At 49.1% G+C, this 14,956-nt stretch overlaps 4 protein-coding genes across 4 annotated transcripts; 3 read left to right on the forward strand and 1 right to left on the reverse strand.

Moving 5' to 3' along the window:
• Positions 1-110: 110 nt before the first annotated feature.
• On the reverse strand, positions 111-1,078 carry N7525_001404 (putative pyrimidine 5'-nucleotidase; the record flags this gene model as incomplete). The annotated part of the gene is made up of 5 exons (XM_061211882.1): positions 111-292; positions 359-784; positions 844-879; positions 938-950; positions 1,010-1,078. 5 exons carry the CDS (start codon positions 1,076-1,078, stop codon positions 111-113), a joined length of 726 nt encoding a protein of 241 aa, XP_061071108.1.
• A 404-nt stretch (positions 1,079-1,482) lies between these two features.
• On the forward strand, positions 1,483-4,029 carry N7525_001405 (uncharacterized protein; the record flags this gene model as incomplete). Its single annotated transcript, XM_002557951.1, has 1 exon — positions 1,483-4,029. The coding sequence occupies one exon, from the start codon at positions 1,483-1,485 to the stop codon at positions 4,027-4,029; it is 2,547 nt and encodes an 848-aa protein (XP_002557997.1).
• Positions 4,030-8,459: 4,430 nt separating this feature from the next.
• Positions 8,460-9,563, forward strand: N7525_001406 (uncharacterized protein; the record flags this gene model as incomplete). Its single annotated transcript, XM_002557948.1, has 1 exon — positions 8,460-9,563. One exon carries the CDS (start codon positions 8,460-8,462, stop codon positions 9,561-9,563), a length of 1,104 nt encoding a protein of 367 aa, XP_002557994.1.
• A 1,764-nt stretch (positions 9,564-11,327) lies between these two features.
• On the forward strand, positions 11,328-14,645 carry N7525_001407 (KH domain protein; the record flags this gene model as incomplete). The annotated part of the gene is made up of 6 exons (XM_002557947.1): positions 11,328-11,846; positions 11,935-12,216; positions 12,269-12,730; positions 12,785-13,109; positions 13,163-13,527; positions 13,584-14,645. The coding sequence occupies 6 exons, from the start codon at positions 11,328-11,330 to the stop codon at positions 14,643-14,645; spliced, it is 3,015 nt and encodes a 1,004-aa protein (XP_002557993.1).
• Positions 14,646-14,956: the final 311 nt, after the last annotated feature.

The following is a 14,956-nucleotide window of genomic DNA, read 5'->3' on the forward strand; positions in this document are numbered from 1 at the left end:
GAAGCCTTGTGTCTCCATATAGATAAATAGGCCCATAATCATACACATTTATAGCCGTAAAACAGAAGTCTAGGGTGAATAAACAAAGGATATTGTGGCCATGTCCAGATCTAAGCTCCACCGTTTTCGCGCTGCTGTTTGAAGGCGTGGGGGAAAAGCCCTGGAAGCTCGTGGAGGCTAGAGATTGTGTACTTTGAAGCCGGCTTGTGTGGCATAGGCGTGCCTGGTTCGACGAGGTGAACGGTAGTCCATCCCCGAGCATGCGCATGTACACAATTCAAGTGGGAATCATCTGGTTTAAATCTATCAGCATGAGGGGTCCAAAACGTCTACAGACATTCAGTGGAGAGTGACATACCAACAAAATAGCACCCAGCCGTGCTGGGAGCACCCGCTTCCTTCTCCGCTTTGGCGTACATATCCTGACTAGGCTTGCAGACCAAAGGCAAATTTCCATAGTCGCAATAAGTAACGCCTTCGAACAGATCCTCGATACCAAGCAACTTCACCACACGCTTTGCGTGGCTAACATATGCATTGGTGAGCAGCCACGGCTTCACCTTTGTTGTGTCCAGGTTCTCCAACAGTTTTCGCAGCTCCGGATCAGGCTTGAGGATATTGTCAAGAGGTAGAGCATCGTCGACCTCATAGTTGAACACAAGGGGGTCAATCTTATGGTGGCGGGTAAGGCCTTCAATGGCTAGTCCATACTCCTTGTAGTACTTCTGGTGCAGCATATGGGCATCTTCCGACTTGAGGTCGAGATGCTTGACAAAAAATTTATCTAGCAAAATATACTGGTATAAGCCACATGTCCTGGCATATTGTGTCGGCTTCACTCACTGATCAATGTCTGCATCTCATCGTGGATGTTGCAGGCTGCGAGATACACTCTGTCAATAGTAGCTCACAAAGAGCGGAAATCGAGAGCACCGACCTTTAGAATAAAGCTGTAGGATCACATAGTAATTAGTGACCAAAATCTCGACTTTAGGCTCTCTTGACATACACAATTGTCAATATCGAAGAAGAAAACTGGCCGTGAGTCTGTGACTCCGTTTGCGCCGTTGGTTGCCATCGATCTTAAATTGTGAAATCGCAGAGGTAGATAAGCAGATGAAAGTCTAGACGAAGTCGCAATAGGTCTAATAGGCCGACAAGATACCGCAAACGATCGATGCATAGGTCAAAGAGAAGGTGAGAGTAAGATCAGCCTCCTCTCCTCGCTCCTTCACTTTCCCCGATGCTTGAGCAGCTCCCGTGACCTTACCTAATCGGATTTAGCGCCCAGACCGCGGCCAGCATGGACTTTTTACAACACTTCATTTGCTCTACCATCCAACTCTCAGAGCCTTCTCAATCGTAGATTGGACTGAGTGGGTATTTGACGTGTGTTTTACGCGTCGGCAAACATATCTGCTTTCAGTCTCTCCCATCTTATTCTAGCTTTCCCGATCCCTTTCCCTAGCTTTCCCTAGGACCATGGCCGCAACTCATGGGCCAGCAACTCACGTTCCAGCAGGTCCCAAGGCTGTTTCAGCCCCTACACCGGATGATGAGGCAAGGGAGTACGAAAAAATCATAGCCATCAGTGACCAAGTCTTCTCGGGCGCTCATCCCAGGCTCAATGTCCCCGAGCACCTGGTGCGCAAGCCTGAGACAAATGTCCAAGATGTCCCTCTCCGAACTCATTTACCTAAAATCCCTCCCCCGAAAGCTGTATTGGCAAATGCCCCTGTGGTTACAACCACAAAACAGCCTTACAATGGCTCGCAGAGTTCCTCGGCCAAAAGCGCCCTGCCTGCAGCACCACAACCCGCCCGTATGGCTTCAAAGCCTACATCCGAAATCGATCCAATCTTCTTGACCAAGTCAGATGATCTAATCAGGGCGGAACTACAATTGCAAAGACAGAGATTGGAAAGAGCACTGCGTGATCAAGTGGAGCTCAGGAAACAAGAAACCAAACAGAGGCCTGCTGTTCAAGACACGAAGCCCGACTTTGATGTTTCAGAGGTTTTCAAACAAGCTCTTGAGGCGGTGAAACCAGTCTCGCTGAGTGATGCATCTGAGGCCAGTGGACCTGGCGGTGCTGCCAGTGACTCCTTCGATGACAATTCATTTTACTCCAGTAGAGCTCCTGACTCGCCTCCCCAGACTGGCAGACAACAAAAGTCATCCCCCGCAGCTATACTTGCACCCACAGGTCCTGCCACGCGTGTTCCGGTGACCCATTACGCAGATGAGTTGCAGCGACTTGAAGCTCTCAACCGCCCTGGGTCTGATCAGGAAATGCCAGATGCTTACCTTGTTGCTGACCAGCGTCACTCCCATTCTCAGAAGCAGGCTCGCTACGATAAAGCAGAGGCTCCCGTCAGCCGCTTCCACGATTCGCATCGGTTCGAGACTATGGACGAGCCCGAATATTCTCCGCCTGCTCCAGCGGCGCCGCCAGCGGATCATCGTGAATACACTCGTGGGTTAGAAAGTGGTGCTGGAAGAACGTCTGGGCCAGACGCCAGATACACCGACCGAACCGGAGGTATCCGCAGGCCCCCGTCTCCTGCAAACGTGAAAGTAGTTCGAAACCACATCACATCACCGGCAGCTCCCCGGCCATCTCGAGTGTCACCTCTGGCCATTGCAAAGGTTCCTTCTGTCCAGCAGCTCCGGGATGAGCGATCTGAACATGGTTCTGAGCAGGTGTACTCGGACCCTGATTCCGCTCGTGGCAGTCCAAATCCACCGGCCTTTCACGTCATGTCCCGGAAACGGAGGAGGCTACGTGAAGGCGATGATGGACCTCGTCAAACGTCGAACATGACACAAAATGCAGAACCTGTCGAGACATTCATTAAAGAGGAGCCTGTTTCACCACCACCATTCGCCGATGATCCTGCGGTGGTTCGCAGCCGAAACCCTGCAGAGCGTCCAGTCTACATTGACATCGCATCTCCTCAATACGCTCCGGTATACGAAAGTCGCGGGCCACCGGTGCGAGAGCCAGTTTACGAGATTGACCCGTACCATGAGCCTCTACCAGACGCTGGCCCCCAGCGCACAATATCTCGTGTAGGCATCAGACGACCAATTCGGGAGGAAGTCGATCTTCGACGAGTCGCCAGTTCACAGTATGCTCGACAATCAGACTATGCTCGTGAGTACATTGAGGCCCAGCCACGCCCAGTCCGAGCGGCATCATACGTTGTGGAACGCCCGGTTCAAGAGCGACCAAGGTACTACGAAGAAGCCCCTCCTTACACACAGCATCGTTACATTGCTGCGGATGACATGCCGCCCGCAACATATCGGGAGACTTACTACGAAGAGGCACCGCCGGCACGGATGATGGCACCCCCTCTACGTCGGATCGTGGTTGATGAGCATGGCACTCAGTACTACGAGTTGCCGCAGGCACCCAGACTGCAGCCGATGGCACCTCCGCCCCCACCCCCGCCCCGGCCAGTCTCTCGGATGTCGAAGGATGTTTATGATGAACGAGTGCATCCCCACGCGGGCAGTGTTCGTGCGCCTTCAGTGGTGCAAGACCCCTATGGTGAACGACACTATGTGCAGGAAATGCCCCCGCCTCAGCCAGTCTACAGGCGAGTGACGTCAGAATATGCTCGTCCCGTAGCAGCCGATGAGAGACCAGGCTACGCTGCTCCTTTGGAAGGCCATGAACCGTACTCACGCAGCAGCAGTGTACAAGTAGCGGAGTACCTTCCTCGCCATGCAGTGTATGTTGATGAGCGTGGAGTTCCCCAAGAGAGAATAATCCGGACAGCCAGTGTTCGTCCTCCACAGCCTCGCTACGAACATGAGGTTGTTCAGCGAGTTGGGAGCGTGCGACCAGCTGGCCCAGGCCGCGAGCCCAGTATATTCAGGGACAGACCAGTCGGGGAATACGTTGAGAGACCGTACTACATCCGGGATCGGCGGTACTATGAAGCTGAGGGTGAAGAGGGAGATCGCGTCGCGCTGGATGGCGCGAATGATACGATCCAGCGGGGCTCACATCGTTACTAGTAGCGTGTCGCCCTTGGTTTTTCTTTTCTTCGATTTGAGCAGCATTTCATGACTATGTGCAGCATTTCATGACTTTTTGCAACATTTCATGATTTTGTATCTAGACAATACTATTCCAACGAGTCATACCTTGGACAATACAAACTTACAATGCCCTAAAACCATCATCTTATTATTACATACCAAGTAGCCCTCTATCAACAGACTGGTGTAGGACATTATATTATCGATCTGAAATTTTGCCTGACAAATTCCTGCTGCACATCAGACCGTCAATGCTTTTTGGCATGTTGGTTTTCAACTTGATATTCATCATTTGGACAACTTGGATGTCAAGCATCTTCTTTCTTGGAAGATCTCGCAAGACCTGCCAATTCCTCGTGCTCATCGAATCTATTGGTAGAGCAATCAGACTCGCATTAGTTATGGAAATTTATCTGCATTGTGGAAATACCTGGACTTCACCTCTAGAGACATTATTCGCAAGTTTTACGGGTGGCAGACATGTCTTTAAGAAATTGAAAGTTGTCATGTACGAGAAGTCATACTGGAGATCATAAGTTGTATACGCCCACCTTACACTGATTTTTGAAGACATCAATCCGAGCTCGTTATAAGAATTGCAGCATACATACATATATTACTAACTGCAAACTAATTGTCAGTCCGTTCGAATAAAGAGACGCCAGATGCGCTAGGAGATCGCCACAGGATATTGATTTTGCTGGATCTACCCTTGGGGACTTGTTTTAGTTTCACATCAGATGGCCAGATATTTTCAACTTTGTGGGTACCACATCAGACGACAAGCCGTTATCATCATTTGAGAAATTTGAACCAAGCATACCCCAAGGGCTGAAAGTTGGTGCATAAAGGCATACCGAATTCCAGGTGGACAACGGGCTTCACCTCACCACCCGAGGACCTCCACGGGAATACATCAGACTTAGAAGGCCCAGAAGCTCTGCGAGTATTCCTGTACCTATGTAATTCTCTTATTAGCCTGCCATATTCGATTCAAGTTGGTGAACTGTAGTACTAGCTTCAAGAAAGAAGAAAATAGCGTTGGCTGCTTTCCCCTGGATCAGAATGAGGTAAATTGTTCACATGAAATTTTTCAACCCAACTGAATTTTCATCATGTACAAGTAGAGCAATGGAGGAGTATGGCTGTGTTGAAAATGAAATGTATGTGGTACTAACCAGAGTAATAGTTGCCGAGAGACAATGTGCTCGAGCTTTCAGGAGAAGAGACATGCAGGACGCAATATTGTAACTTCTAGGCCGTACTAGGTCAGTCAGAGACACTCAATAAAATCTCCTCACAGTTAGCCAGTGATTCCTTGCTCTGCCAGGAGAGTGGTATGACAAGTGTTCTATAGTTAGCGACAATTTGTGTCAGAGCAATTTTGTACGACATGATAGATTCCGAATTCCTACTACGAGATTTTTCAAGTTCGATCATCACTTGCAAGCATGGCATAGCAATAATCAGGACGATATTGCGGGATGGGGGTGTTAGTGGATTAATACCTTGTTTTGATGCGAACGAGGTCACAATGAAGCATTGAGACATGTGGCTGAGCAAATGTGTCACATATCTTGCCTTTGATTGTTGAAAATGGAAAACCTTTCAGATGGACTGCCAGTTCTGGGAAGTTGAAAGCTAGTACAGTGACTGCAGAATATGGATTGCTCAATCCCATGCTGGGAAGATGCATCAGGCGCGGCGGGTCAGATAGACCCCATAGTATCATGAACTTCCCGTCATCAACACCCTTGTTATCACATTAGTTGGTGCGAGGGAGTTGGAAGGGGACTGAGTGCATCGCAAGGCATAAATTGAGTGAGAAGTGGACGGTCGTAGGTGCTGGATCAAGGAAATATCCTAGGAGGCATTTGGCGACGCTGAATGAGTGCTGAATGAGTCCTAGACAAAACTATACACACATTAGCTTCCAGTATCGATATAATGGAGTCCACATAGCCACCAGATAAAGGAGAAAGTGGAGACCAACAAACCGTGCTGGCCCATGTTATAGCATTGGATTTTAGCTGAAGGTGCCAGGGTACCTGGGATGCCGCAATCCGTAGACATAATGAACATATGAGACCCGGAAGGACCAGTATGGTCCATCTCAGCTGGTCTCTATTGTGTTTTGAGAGCTGTCTGGGTATTTCTCGCAATACTTGATGGAAACTTGACAAGGGACCGGGTTATAGGGGAACGGAAATCTGTCAGAGTAGAAGGGCCTGATCAGCTAGTAACGGGGTTTGTCTAATCTAGTAAATTTCAAACACATATTCCGTCTGTTTACCTAGGTAACCATTTGCATCTCACATCAGAGTGACAAATTCTTCATCATGTAGCTTATCAAGTTGATGGCTTAATCATCATTTGCAAGAGGGCATATTGAGACAGACAAGGACCATGTCAAAGTGTTAAAGGCCAGCACAGGGATAAACTTACTGCAGAGCATGCGTATGTGGCATCTGAATGTATTGTAGGTGGGCAGTCTATCAAAAAGGTCAGGACCTTTGGCCTTGACCGTCTGAGGGAGATGTTTAGTTTGACAAAGGAAGACGAGGAGTGGTCGAGAGTAAATTGTAAGATAAGTTTGATCGTGGGTAAACAGAGAAAGAGAAACATGAGGTAGGTCTCAAGAGCTAGGTACCTACGTAGGTCTCGCCTCGTTTGCCCACCACAAACGGGTCGTACACACAACAGCCACAGCTATCTACCATCTCACCCCAACCATAAGAATTTATTTTCATATGAAATATTGAAAGCATATACTGGTATGGAGTGCTCTGCATAGTTCATACACCACAGCAAACGACAGGATGAATCCATGCTAGTGATTTTCAGGCATCGCCTTGCCTTGGAGAACAGTAGTTGTGGCCAGAAGCCATTTACAGCTAGAATGTCCATTCTACAAAGTTACTATTTTAATTAGTTAACTTAGATCCTTGTTAGTTAGTTATGTCAGCTAGGCTAATGTCTGGTTTGTCAGGCCAGTCCTCACTGTTTGCTAGCTACATTAGCTAGCTTCTATCTGTCAGAGAATCCATCTCTTCCTTCTTTCTTCATTTCCCCTTCTGGCTTTGCCAGATCAGGTCATGAGCCCTCTCTCTTTCACAGAGCTTCCTCTGCATCGTTAAAATCATCGTTTTTTTCATCATTTTCATCATCGTTTTTACCATTTCCGCCACCAAAGGGCGCTACAGTTCGCCTCATGAGCGGCTATAGGTTCTGGCACCCGATTCGCCTTATAAGCGGTCACCAATAGCTTAGCTAGCTCGCCTTATAAGCAGCTGTCTTATTGTCTCATTGTCTCATTATCTCATTATCTTATTTCTGTCCTATTTTTCAATATAACTCCCACCGTAGATAATGAATAGAGTACCCTTCTCGGTGAAGATGAAAATATCACCTAGGCAAGCGGTCTCCTATATCCCGGCTCGTTTACACTCCACAAATTCTAGGAACCTCTCGAGAACAAAGATAACTTCGAAGTCTAGTATAGCTACATAGTCTAGTATCTCAAAAGCTTCAACCTTCACCGTCTTATCGACCGCAAGATTCCCCGTCCCCCGAAGACCGATCTCACTATCGCGAGAAAATAGCAAAACACCTCGATCTAGATCACCGAACATCTCGTCGCCAATACATCTTTCTCTCTCGTACAGTAGGTTAGGTCTTAGGGGGTGCGCGTAGAGCTCGCGGATAAATTTATAGAGTAGACTATCAAGCTCTTCCGAGGACACGGTATTTACGCACTTAATAAGGCTTTCTAGAATCTTATTGAAACAGAAGTCCGATTTTAGCACTACCGCAGAGTTTATTTAAGCACTTTAATAGCGTTTTTACACCGCGAACGAACTCGATATAATCGGTGCACCGTACGTCGCTGTGAATACCCTTTTTCGATAGCTCGACGGCAGTAACGAACACTTCCACCATTTTATCACTTCCTATTACAAAAAGCTCGAAGGTTATGAGGGCCACTTACGTACAATTATAGCCAAGGACTTTTACTAGTGCTACTTAGAGATTCTCTAATACGTAGAGCGGATCGTAAATAACGGAATTATATATAGCTCTAGCTTAGTGCAAAACGCACCACCGAAAGGGACTAACGTCGAAGCTTACGTCGCTCTAGATGTGTTAGGTCAGCCAGGCTAATGCCTGGTTTGTCAGACCAGCCCTCACTGTTTGCTAGTTAGCTATATTCGCTAGCTTCTATCTGTCAGAGAATCTATCTCTTCCTTCTTTCTCCCTTCCCCTTCTGGCTTTGCCAGATCGATCCTATCATGTACATAATTCCATAGCTTAGCACGTCCCGATACCCCAAGGGAGGTAGTCGGTGAGCGGGCTACGCCTGCCACCCCATGGACGTTAAGTAATACAACAACAACAACAAGCCCCCAATGTCGTCGCAAGAGAGTCTCAGCTCTGCCGTTTCGTCCGCCGGCTTCTCTGCTTTTGCCGAGGCAAAATTATCCTTGCAGGAGACTCTCGCCAGCTACCAAGCGCTAAACACCGGCGACGATACGAAGAAGTTCCTTGAGACCTGCTTCAAATACCTTCCCCCGGCTGGACAGGTCAATTTGTCAGAGGATGTTTCCGGCTGCCGCAATGATGAGGAACTCCGCCAGCTAGCCGCTAGCATTGATACCGGCTTGCTACGCCCTCTTCTGTCTAAGGGTGGGAAGACCCCTGTCATCAGTCCATCCCCCCGTATCGGCTTTGACGATTCAGTTGAGGACCTTAACTCCCGCGATATCACACCAGCAAGCCGAAATAACCAAGGACGACTTCGCCGAAACTGTCTTAGACGAGATGGATATCGGTGTACTATTACGAGGAGCTGGAGCTCCAATCACGACTTCCCCCCTGGCGAACCAACCGCCATTTTACAACCTGTTCACATTCTTCCGTCCGCCCTTGGGAGTTTCACGAATAACGATGAAAGACAGCGCACCTCTCAGGTGTGGGCAAACATTTTTAGTTACTTTCCAAGCCTCCGGTCCACCCTCAATATGTCACCTGAAGATGTCAATCGAGAGGACAATATCATGATGATGATCAGCCCCCTTCATGAAGAGTTTGGTCTCTTCCACTTTGTTCTCGAGGACACGCCGACTCCCAATCGCTACCGTATCAAACTATTTCCACGCTTCGCATCTGCCTACATACCCATGTTACCTAGCAACAGGGTTATAACATTGACTAGCCACGACCATCGCTTTCATCTTCCTGAAGCCAAGTACTTACAGTTGCATGCTGCCATTGGCAACATCTTGCATGCAAGTGGCCGGGCAGAAAGCATTGAAAAGCTCATACGGGATCTAGAAGAGACAGGCGGTTCAGTATTATCAAAGGATGGCAGTACGAACATCAGCGATCTGCTCTCGGTCAGCCACCTTTCGCTGCTAGCCTCAAATTCGCAACCAACAGATAGTAAGCAGCAGCAGCAACGTGCCCGGGCTAGATTTCCAGGAACAGAGAATGAGAAACCCAGATTAGGTTAGCAGACTAGATACGAATGCTGGTCTTCGATAAGTGTCCTCAAATCAGAGTATTTCCCTGTATCTTTTAGAGGCAAATAATTCGTCAACTTCTTAGTATTTTTTCATCTCCTCTGGAGACTCGAATGGACCTAGAGATCTATAGGGCCATTAGCCGGTTAGTTAGGTATTGTATAGTAAGTATATGGAGACGATGCTGAAAATGTTCGTACTGATCAAGAATCCCTGGATGTATTCGCCCTATGACATTAACAATGGTGAAATATGACCAAAGTCGTAGTTATATATTCTGTGTGTGGAGAAGCGGATACCTCATTCTAGTACTCCATACGGAGTACTACTAAGTCTAGATTTCCGAGAATATAACAAGCACGGCTTTCAGAAGATTTATTTTATGCAATTAATGATTGATGGCCTTCATTACCTCCTCAAACACGCTCTATAAGCCAAGAAAGAACCCGTGGACTGCTCTTTCACTTTGAAACCGGGGAAGGGTGGACAACTCCTGCAGTCTGATTTTCAAAACCAGCGGTCCAGTCGGAATTGTCGAGTCCTTCGATTCCTTGGTGAGCTGAAGCAGTGACCCACTACCGGCCTATACGAGAAGATGACGTCGACTATTTGAGGGGAAAGTTATCCCACCTGAGCAGATGGGCAATGGTTCCCAGTTTCCCCCTGTCCATGGCAGCAGACGCATTATCGTTAGTGCATATGTACAAAAGTACAATTACATGAGTTATTGTACCGGAAACGCAACAGGCTGTCCCCGAGTCTGGACATGTCAGAGATCAGATTTAGAGATCAGAAGTGGTAAGAGTCCTTAGGCATCAGCGGTATGATCAACCTTCGCTCCACATGCCTGACCAGGCTTGACCCCTCAGCGTCCGGCCCAGCCGGTCGCAGTGATGGGCGTCCTATCACCGTCTCGAGGCTGGTGGATTGAGATACGGCGGCATACAGGGTTCTCTCTCCCGGAGCCTATGAAAGGATCGACCCGTGTATGTTAGGTACGGTACGGAATGACTCGGAGTGCCTGGGAGCCAAGCCAACTTGAAGTGACTATGTTGTACACAGCCTTTGAGATAGGCAAGGATCACTTTCACTGTAGGATCTCATCACACTTTCACACGCGATAAGGCGTATGAGATACAGTTTCGAATCAAATTGATAAATGAGGACATTTGGGATATTTACTAGGCACCTAGGTAGTCTATACATACCTTGGCTAGATCCCAATCGCCAAGAAGACCCTTGCGAATGGACATTGCAACCTGCATTCTTGATTAAGGACGTGGATTCGAAAGGATCTCGAGTCATGCTTTTGAGTAGGGCTTAACTGGGCTTAACTGAATGTCAACTGGAAAGGAATATAGAAAGATACATCAAAAACCTGCAAAATCGACTAGACCCGCAAGGACTGACGACACAATATTTTCCTATTGTTTTGTTTTTCTTCCCCTTTTTTTTTTTCATTTCATTTCTATTTTATTTTACATGAAGATACATACTATATTTTATATTTAATTTTCATCTCATTTGGCTTTTTTGTTCGATCTTTTTTGGAGATTTGCGTTGGCCCCATCGATCTTCGTTTCCACCATTCCCGGGTCGAAACGCCCACACAGGTCATTCCCATCCCTGTCGAGAACGGCCTGATTCCTTCCACACCCCCAACCCAATCCATCCACTCTCTCCCTCCCTCCCTCTCTTGTCTCTCTCTCTAATCCCCTCGACTCGCTCAAGGGGTTAGAGATTTCTCTCTAAGTCATGCACAAGATATCCAACTTCACGGGCCAAGCCCGTCATGGTTGGGAACGAATGACGCCGACTTTCGGGATGTCTAGACCTCACACCGATATGGCTTTTCGCCGACCACACGGTGCGCCGCCCATGACTCCGCCGACTAGTATCGACCCTACAGTCAATCTGTCCTTCAACGTCCCGTTCTCGTCGACCCTAGCGGGCCCCGATGTCGAGGATGTGCTTCACGCCAGTCCCGGCGCCCTCCAACGCTGGACCTTCCCGGAAGGCACACTAGAGGGCACATCGGTGCATCAGCTTCCCGTCCACACAAACAACGTTGAAGGGTTGCAGAGGTTATGTCGGAAGATCACGGAAGAGAAAGGTGGAAGGGTGGAAGCTACACTCACGACCTCAGAGGCCAAGGCTGTGCCGTCGCTACAACGCCGGCCGAACGGCTTGGTGACCAACGTCTGTGTCACAGGTGATGGGGAGATGGCACGAAAGATGCGGGCAAGAATATTGAATGAGACCCCGATCATGCTGGTACGTGGACGAATTTTTTTTTGGTTCCGGCAAGCAGCAGGATTTTCAGGTCACGGACATCCCTTGCTAACATCGGACCGTTCACCAGCGATGTGCGACCGTCGACGTGGACATGCATTTGATTATGGATGGATCACCGAAAGGAATTAGAGCTAGCGTTCTCGAGCACCTCGACACTTTGGCCGCCTACACCGGGGCCGACATTTTCCTGCTGACCCCCAAGCTCCATGATGCCGATAGCGCGGTAGTGTCGTCCTATGGCTACGCGTCGGATAATGGCTTGGACCAGCGCTTCCGGGTTGCCATTTACGGTGATTTGGAGAGCTCGGAACATGCCAAAACCCGGGTTCTGATCATGATTGACCAAATAGTATGTCTTTGTGTGCGTGTGTTGTGAGGCCGGCAAACTAACCAGAGACCAGCTCAAACGCCATGTGGACGCCATCAAACTGGACTCGACTATGCACACCTTGGTCTGTGGTCGCACCCGCAAGAACATCAAGCTCATCGAGGCTGCTACAGGCACCGCTATTTACTTCCCTCCGCCTTTCCCCCAGATCTTCGGCTATATCCCCCCCGGTGCGAACCGTCGAAGCGAAGATGAGGTTTATATTACGGGTGAGACGCCGGAACAGATTGCCCGCGCCAAGCAGAAGCTGCGAGAGCTGGTGATGGGAGTAAAGATTTTTGTCAAGGATGTGGTTGTCAGCTCGAGCAAGATCGACAACATCTTACTCGACCGTTTGGATAAGGTCCGGAAGGTGATGGAAATGAACGGGTCTTATGTTCTTTTCCCGCAGCTTGGTAGCCAACGCGGTCTTGTTCGGATTCAAGGAACCGAGGTGCTGCACGTTGAGCGGACAGTTCGGGAAATCATGGCTCTGGTGCGTCGCTTTATGACATTTTGACGGAACGACAGCTAATCTTTGAATCCACAGGCCGGTCAATTCTACAGCGCCTCGTGGTGGATCATCATGCCCGACCCCGCCCAAGGTGGTCTCCGTGCTCCCTCAACTGCCGATATTCGCTCCATGCTATCCGATATTTGCACCAACTCGGAAGCTGAGGTCAGCTTTGACAATCTAACCTTCACGATCAACGGCTCCGATGATGCAGTCAAGGCTGCTATGACAGTCATCAACCAGATTCCTTTCGTGATGCGAAGCCAATATCAGATGCGGGTGAAGATTGAGCTAGCCAATGAGCACAAGGAGTTTGTTAGTGGCAAGAAGAACGGAAAGATCAACAAGATCATGGGCCAGAGTGAGTCTTTACCGGACAACCACTTGTGAGACAAGATACTGACCCCCACTCAGGCAATGTGCAGATCATCTTCGACGGTTTCAACGAGTACAACTTCTATATCGACGTGTGCGGCAACCAGTACGAGTCGACCAAGAATGGCCTGGACTTAGTTGAGCAGGAGATGCCTGCATCGATCTCGTTCCATGTACCTGACCAGTACCACAAGCGGATCATCGGAATTGGTGGACAGCATATCCAGCGTATCATGAAGAAGTACTCTGTCTTCGTGAAGTTCTCCAATGCCATGGACCGCGGTGGCATGGGCAAAGAGGATGACGACATCAAGGTTGACAACGTGATCTGTCGGACCCCTGCTCGCAACGCTCAGAGCCTGGACCTTGTTAAGCAGGAGATTATGGACATGGTCGAGAAAGTTGTAAGTGCTTACAGTGCCCCATCTTCGATCCCATGATAGAAACTTATAATTTGCAGGATGCCGAATACGTGGCCGAGCGAGTCGTCATCAACCGCCTATACCATCGTGAGCTATTGGCCCGTATGACCGAGATCGACGAGCTGGAGAAGAAGTGGAACTGCAAGATCGAGTTCCCAAGCACTGAACTTGCTAGTGACGTTGTCACCATCTCCGGCCCTGAGTATCAGGTTCCCCAAGCAGTCGACGCATTGCTTGGCATGGTGCCCGAGAGCCACGAGCTTCACTTCCAGAGCTCCGTGGAACTCCAAGACTACTTCAAGTGCTCTGACTTCCTCGCCGATGTTCGAACCAAGCTCAAGGAACAGTACGAGGTCGATATCAACGTGGATGTCGGTACCGATCTTCCTACTACCCACGAGGAAGGCTCTTCGTCTCCCAGCCCCGGGCCTGAAGACCGTGTGGTCCTCGGATACACGCGCAACAACGCCGGTGGCTTGAAGGACGCAATTGACTTCCTAATCTCTCGTCTTGTTGCGCATGGACTCGATGCGAACACCGTCAAGGGTGCTATCCCGCGCCCTAAATCCGACTCGTTCGAAGAGTCGCTGCCCTTCTTCGACTCGAAGCTACTGCAGCACGCACCGGCGCCCCTCTCGACCGACTCGCCCACCCGCCCGAACTTCTCTGATGAGACCAGCGAACGAGGCTCGATATTCGAGCGCCTCCGCAAGCCCGGAAGCATCTCGTCCTTCTCCTCGTTTATCGGCCGCAAGAATCACTCCGCCTCGCCGGCGTCGTTCTTCAAACACGCCTCGAGCAACGCCTCCAAGGCCTCGCTCGTCTCCATGGAGTCGCGGGACAGCGGCTACCGTAACCCATGGAACGACTCTGGCGTGAACCTCCCGGAAGACGACGTGCCCGTCCTTGGGAGCTCGCACAGCCACAAGAGCAGTAACAGCAATGGCTGGCCCACACGCTTTGATGCCAAGTTCCCCTTCGGCACTGCACCGGGTGACATGACGCCAAAGCATGACCCGCGCACCTCTTTTGATAGTGGTCGTCCTAGCACTTCCAATTCTACTTCTGGATACCCGGCCCCAATTGGGCCACCGCGTTAAAACCAAAATATCCATTTGCAGCAGTATACCCTTTTTTTTTGGATGAATTGTTTTTGTCTTGTCTTTTTTTCCTGTTTTTATTGTCATTCCCAGCGTGTTTTTTTTTCGGTCTTTTTGTTGGTCTTCTTGTTGATTGATACCACGGAACGCAAGCAATGAAGGCGTCAGAAAAGAAAACGAGATATCCAAGATCTGCGTGCGATAGAGCAGTTATGGTCTTGACCATATTCTGCCTCTTTTTGTCTTTGTCTTTTTTTTTTTTTTATTATTTCGCAGTACGCATTCGGAGGAAAGGGTGGGATTGGATAGTC

The sequence above is a fragment of the Penicillium rubens genome, assembly GCF_028828025.1.
Source record: "Penicillium rubens strain IBT 27055 chromosome Unknown utg000001l_segment0_segment0, whole genome shotgun sequence".
Classification (NCBI taxonomy): Eukaryota; Fungi; Ascomycota; class Eurotiomycetes; order Eurotiales; family Aspergillaceae; genus Penicillium; species Penicillium rubens.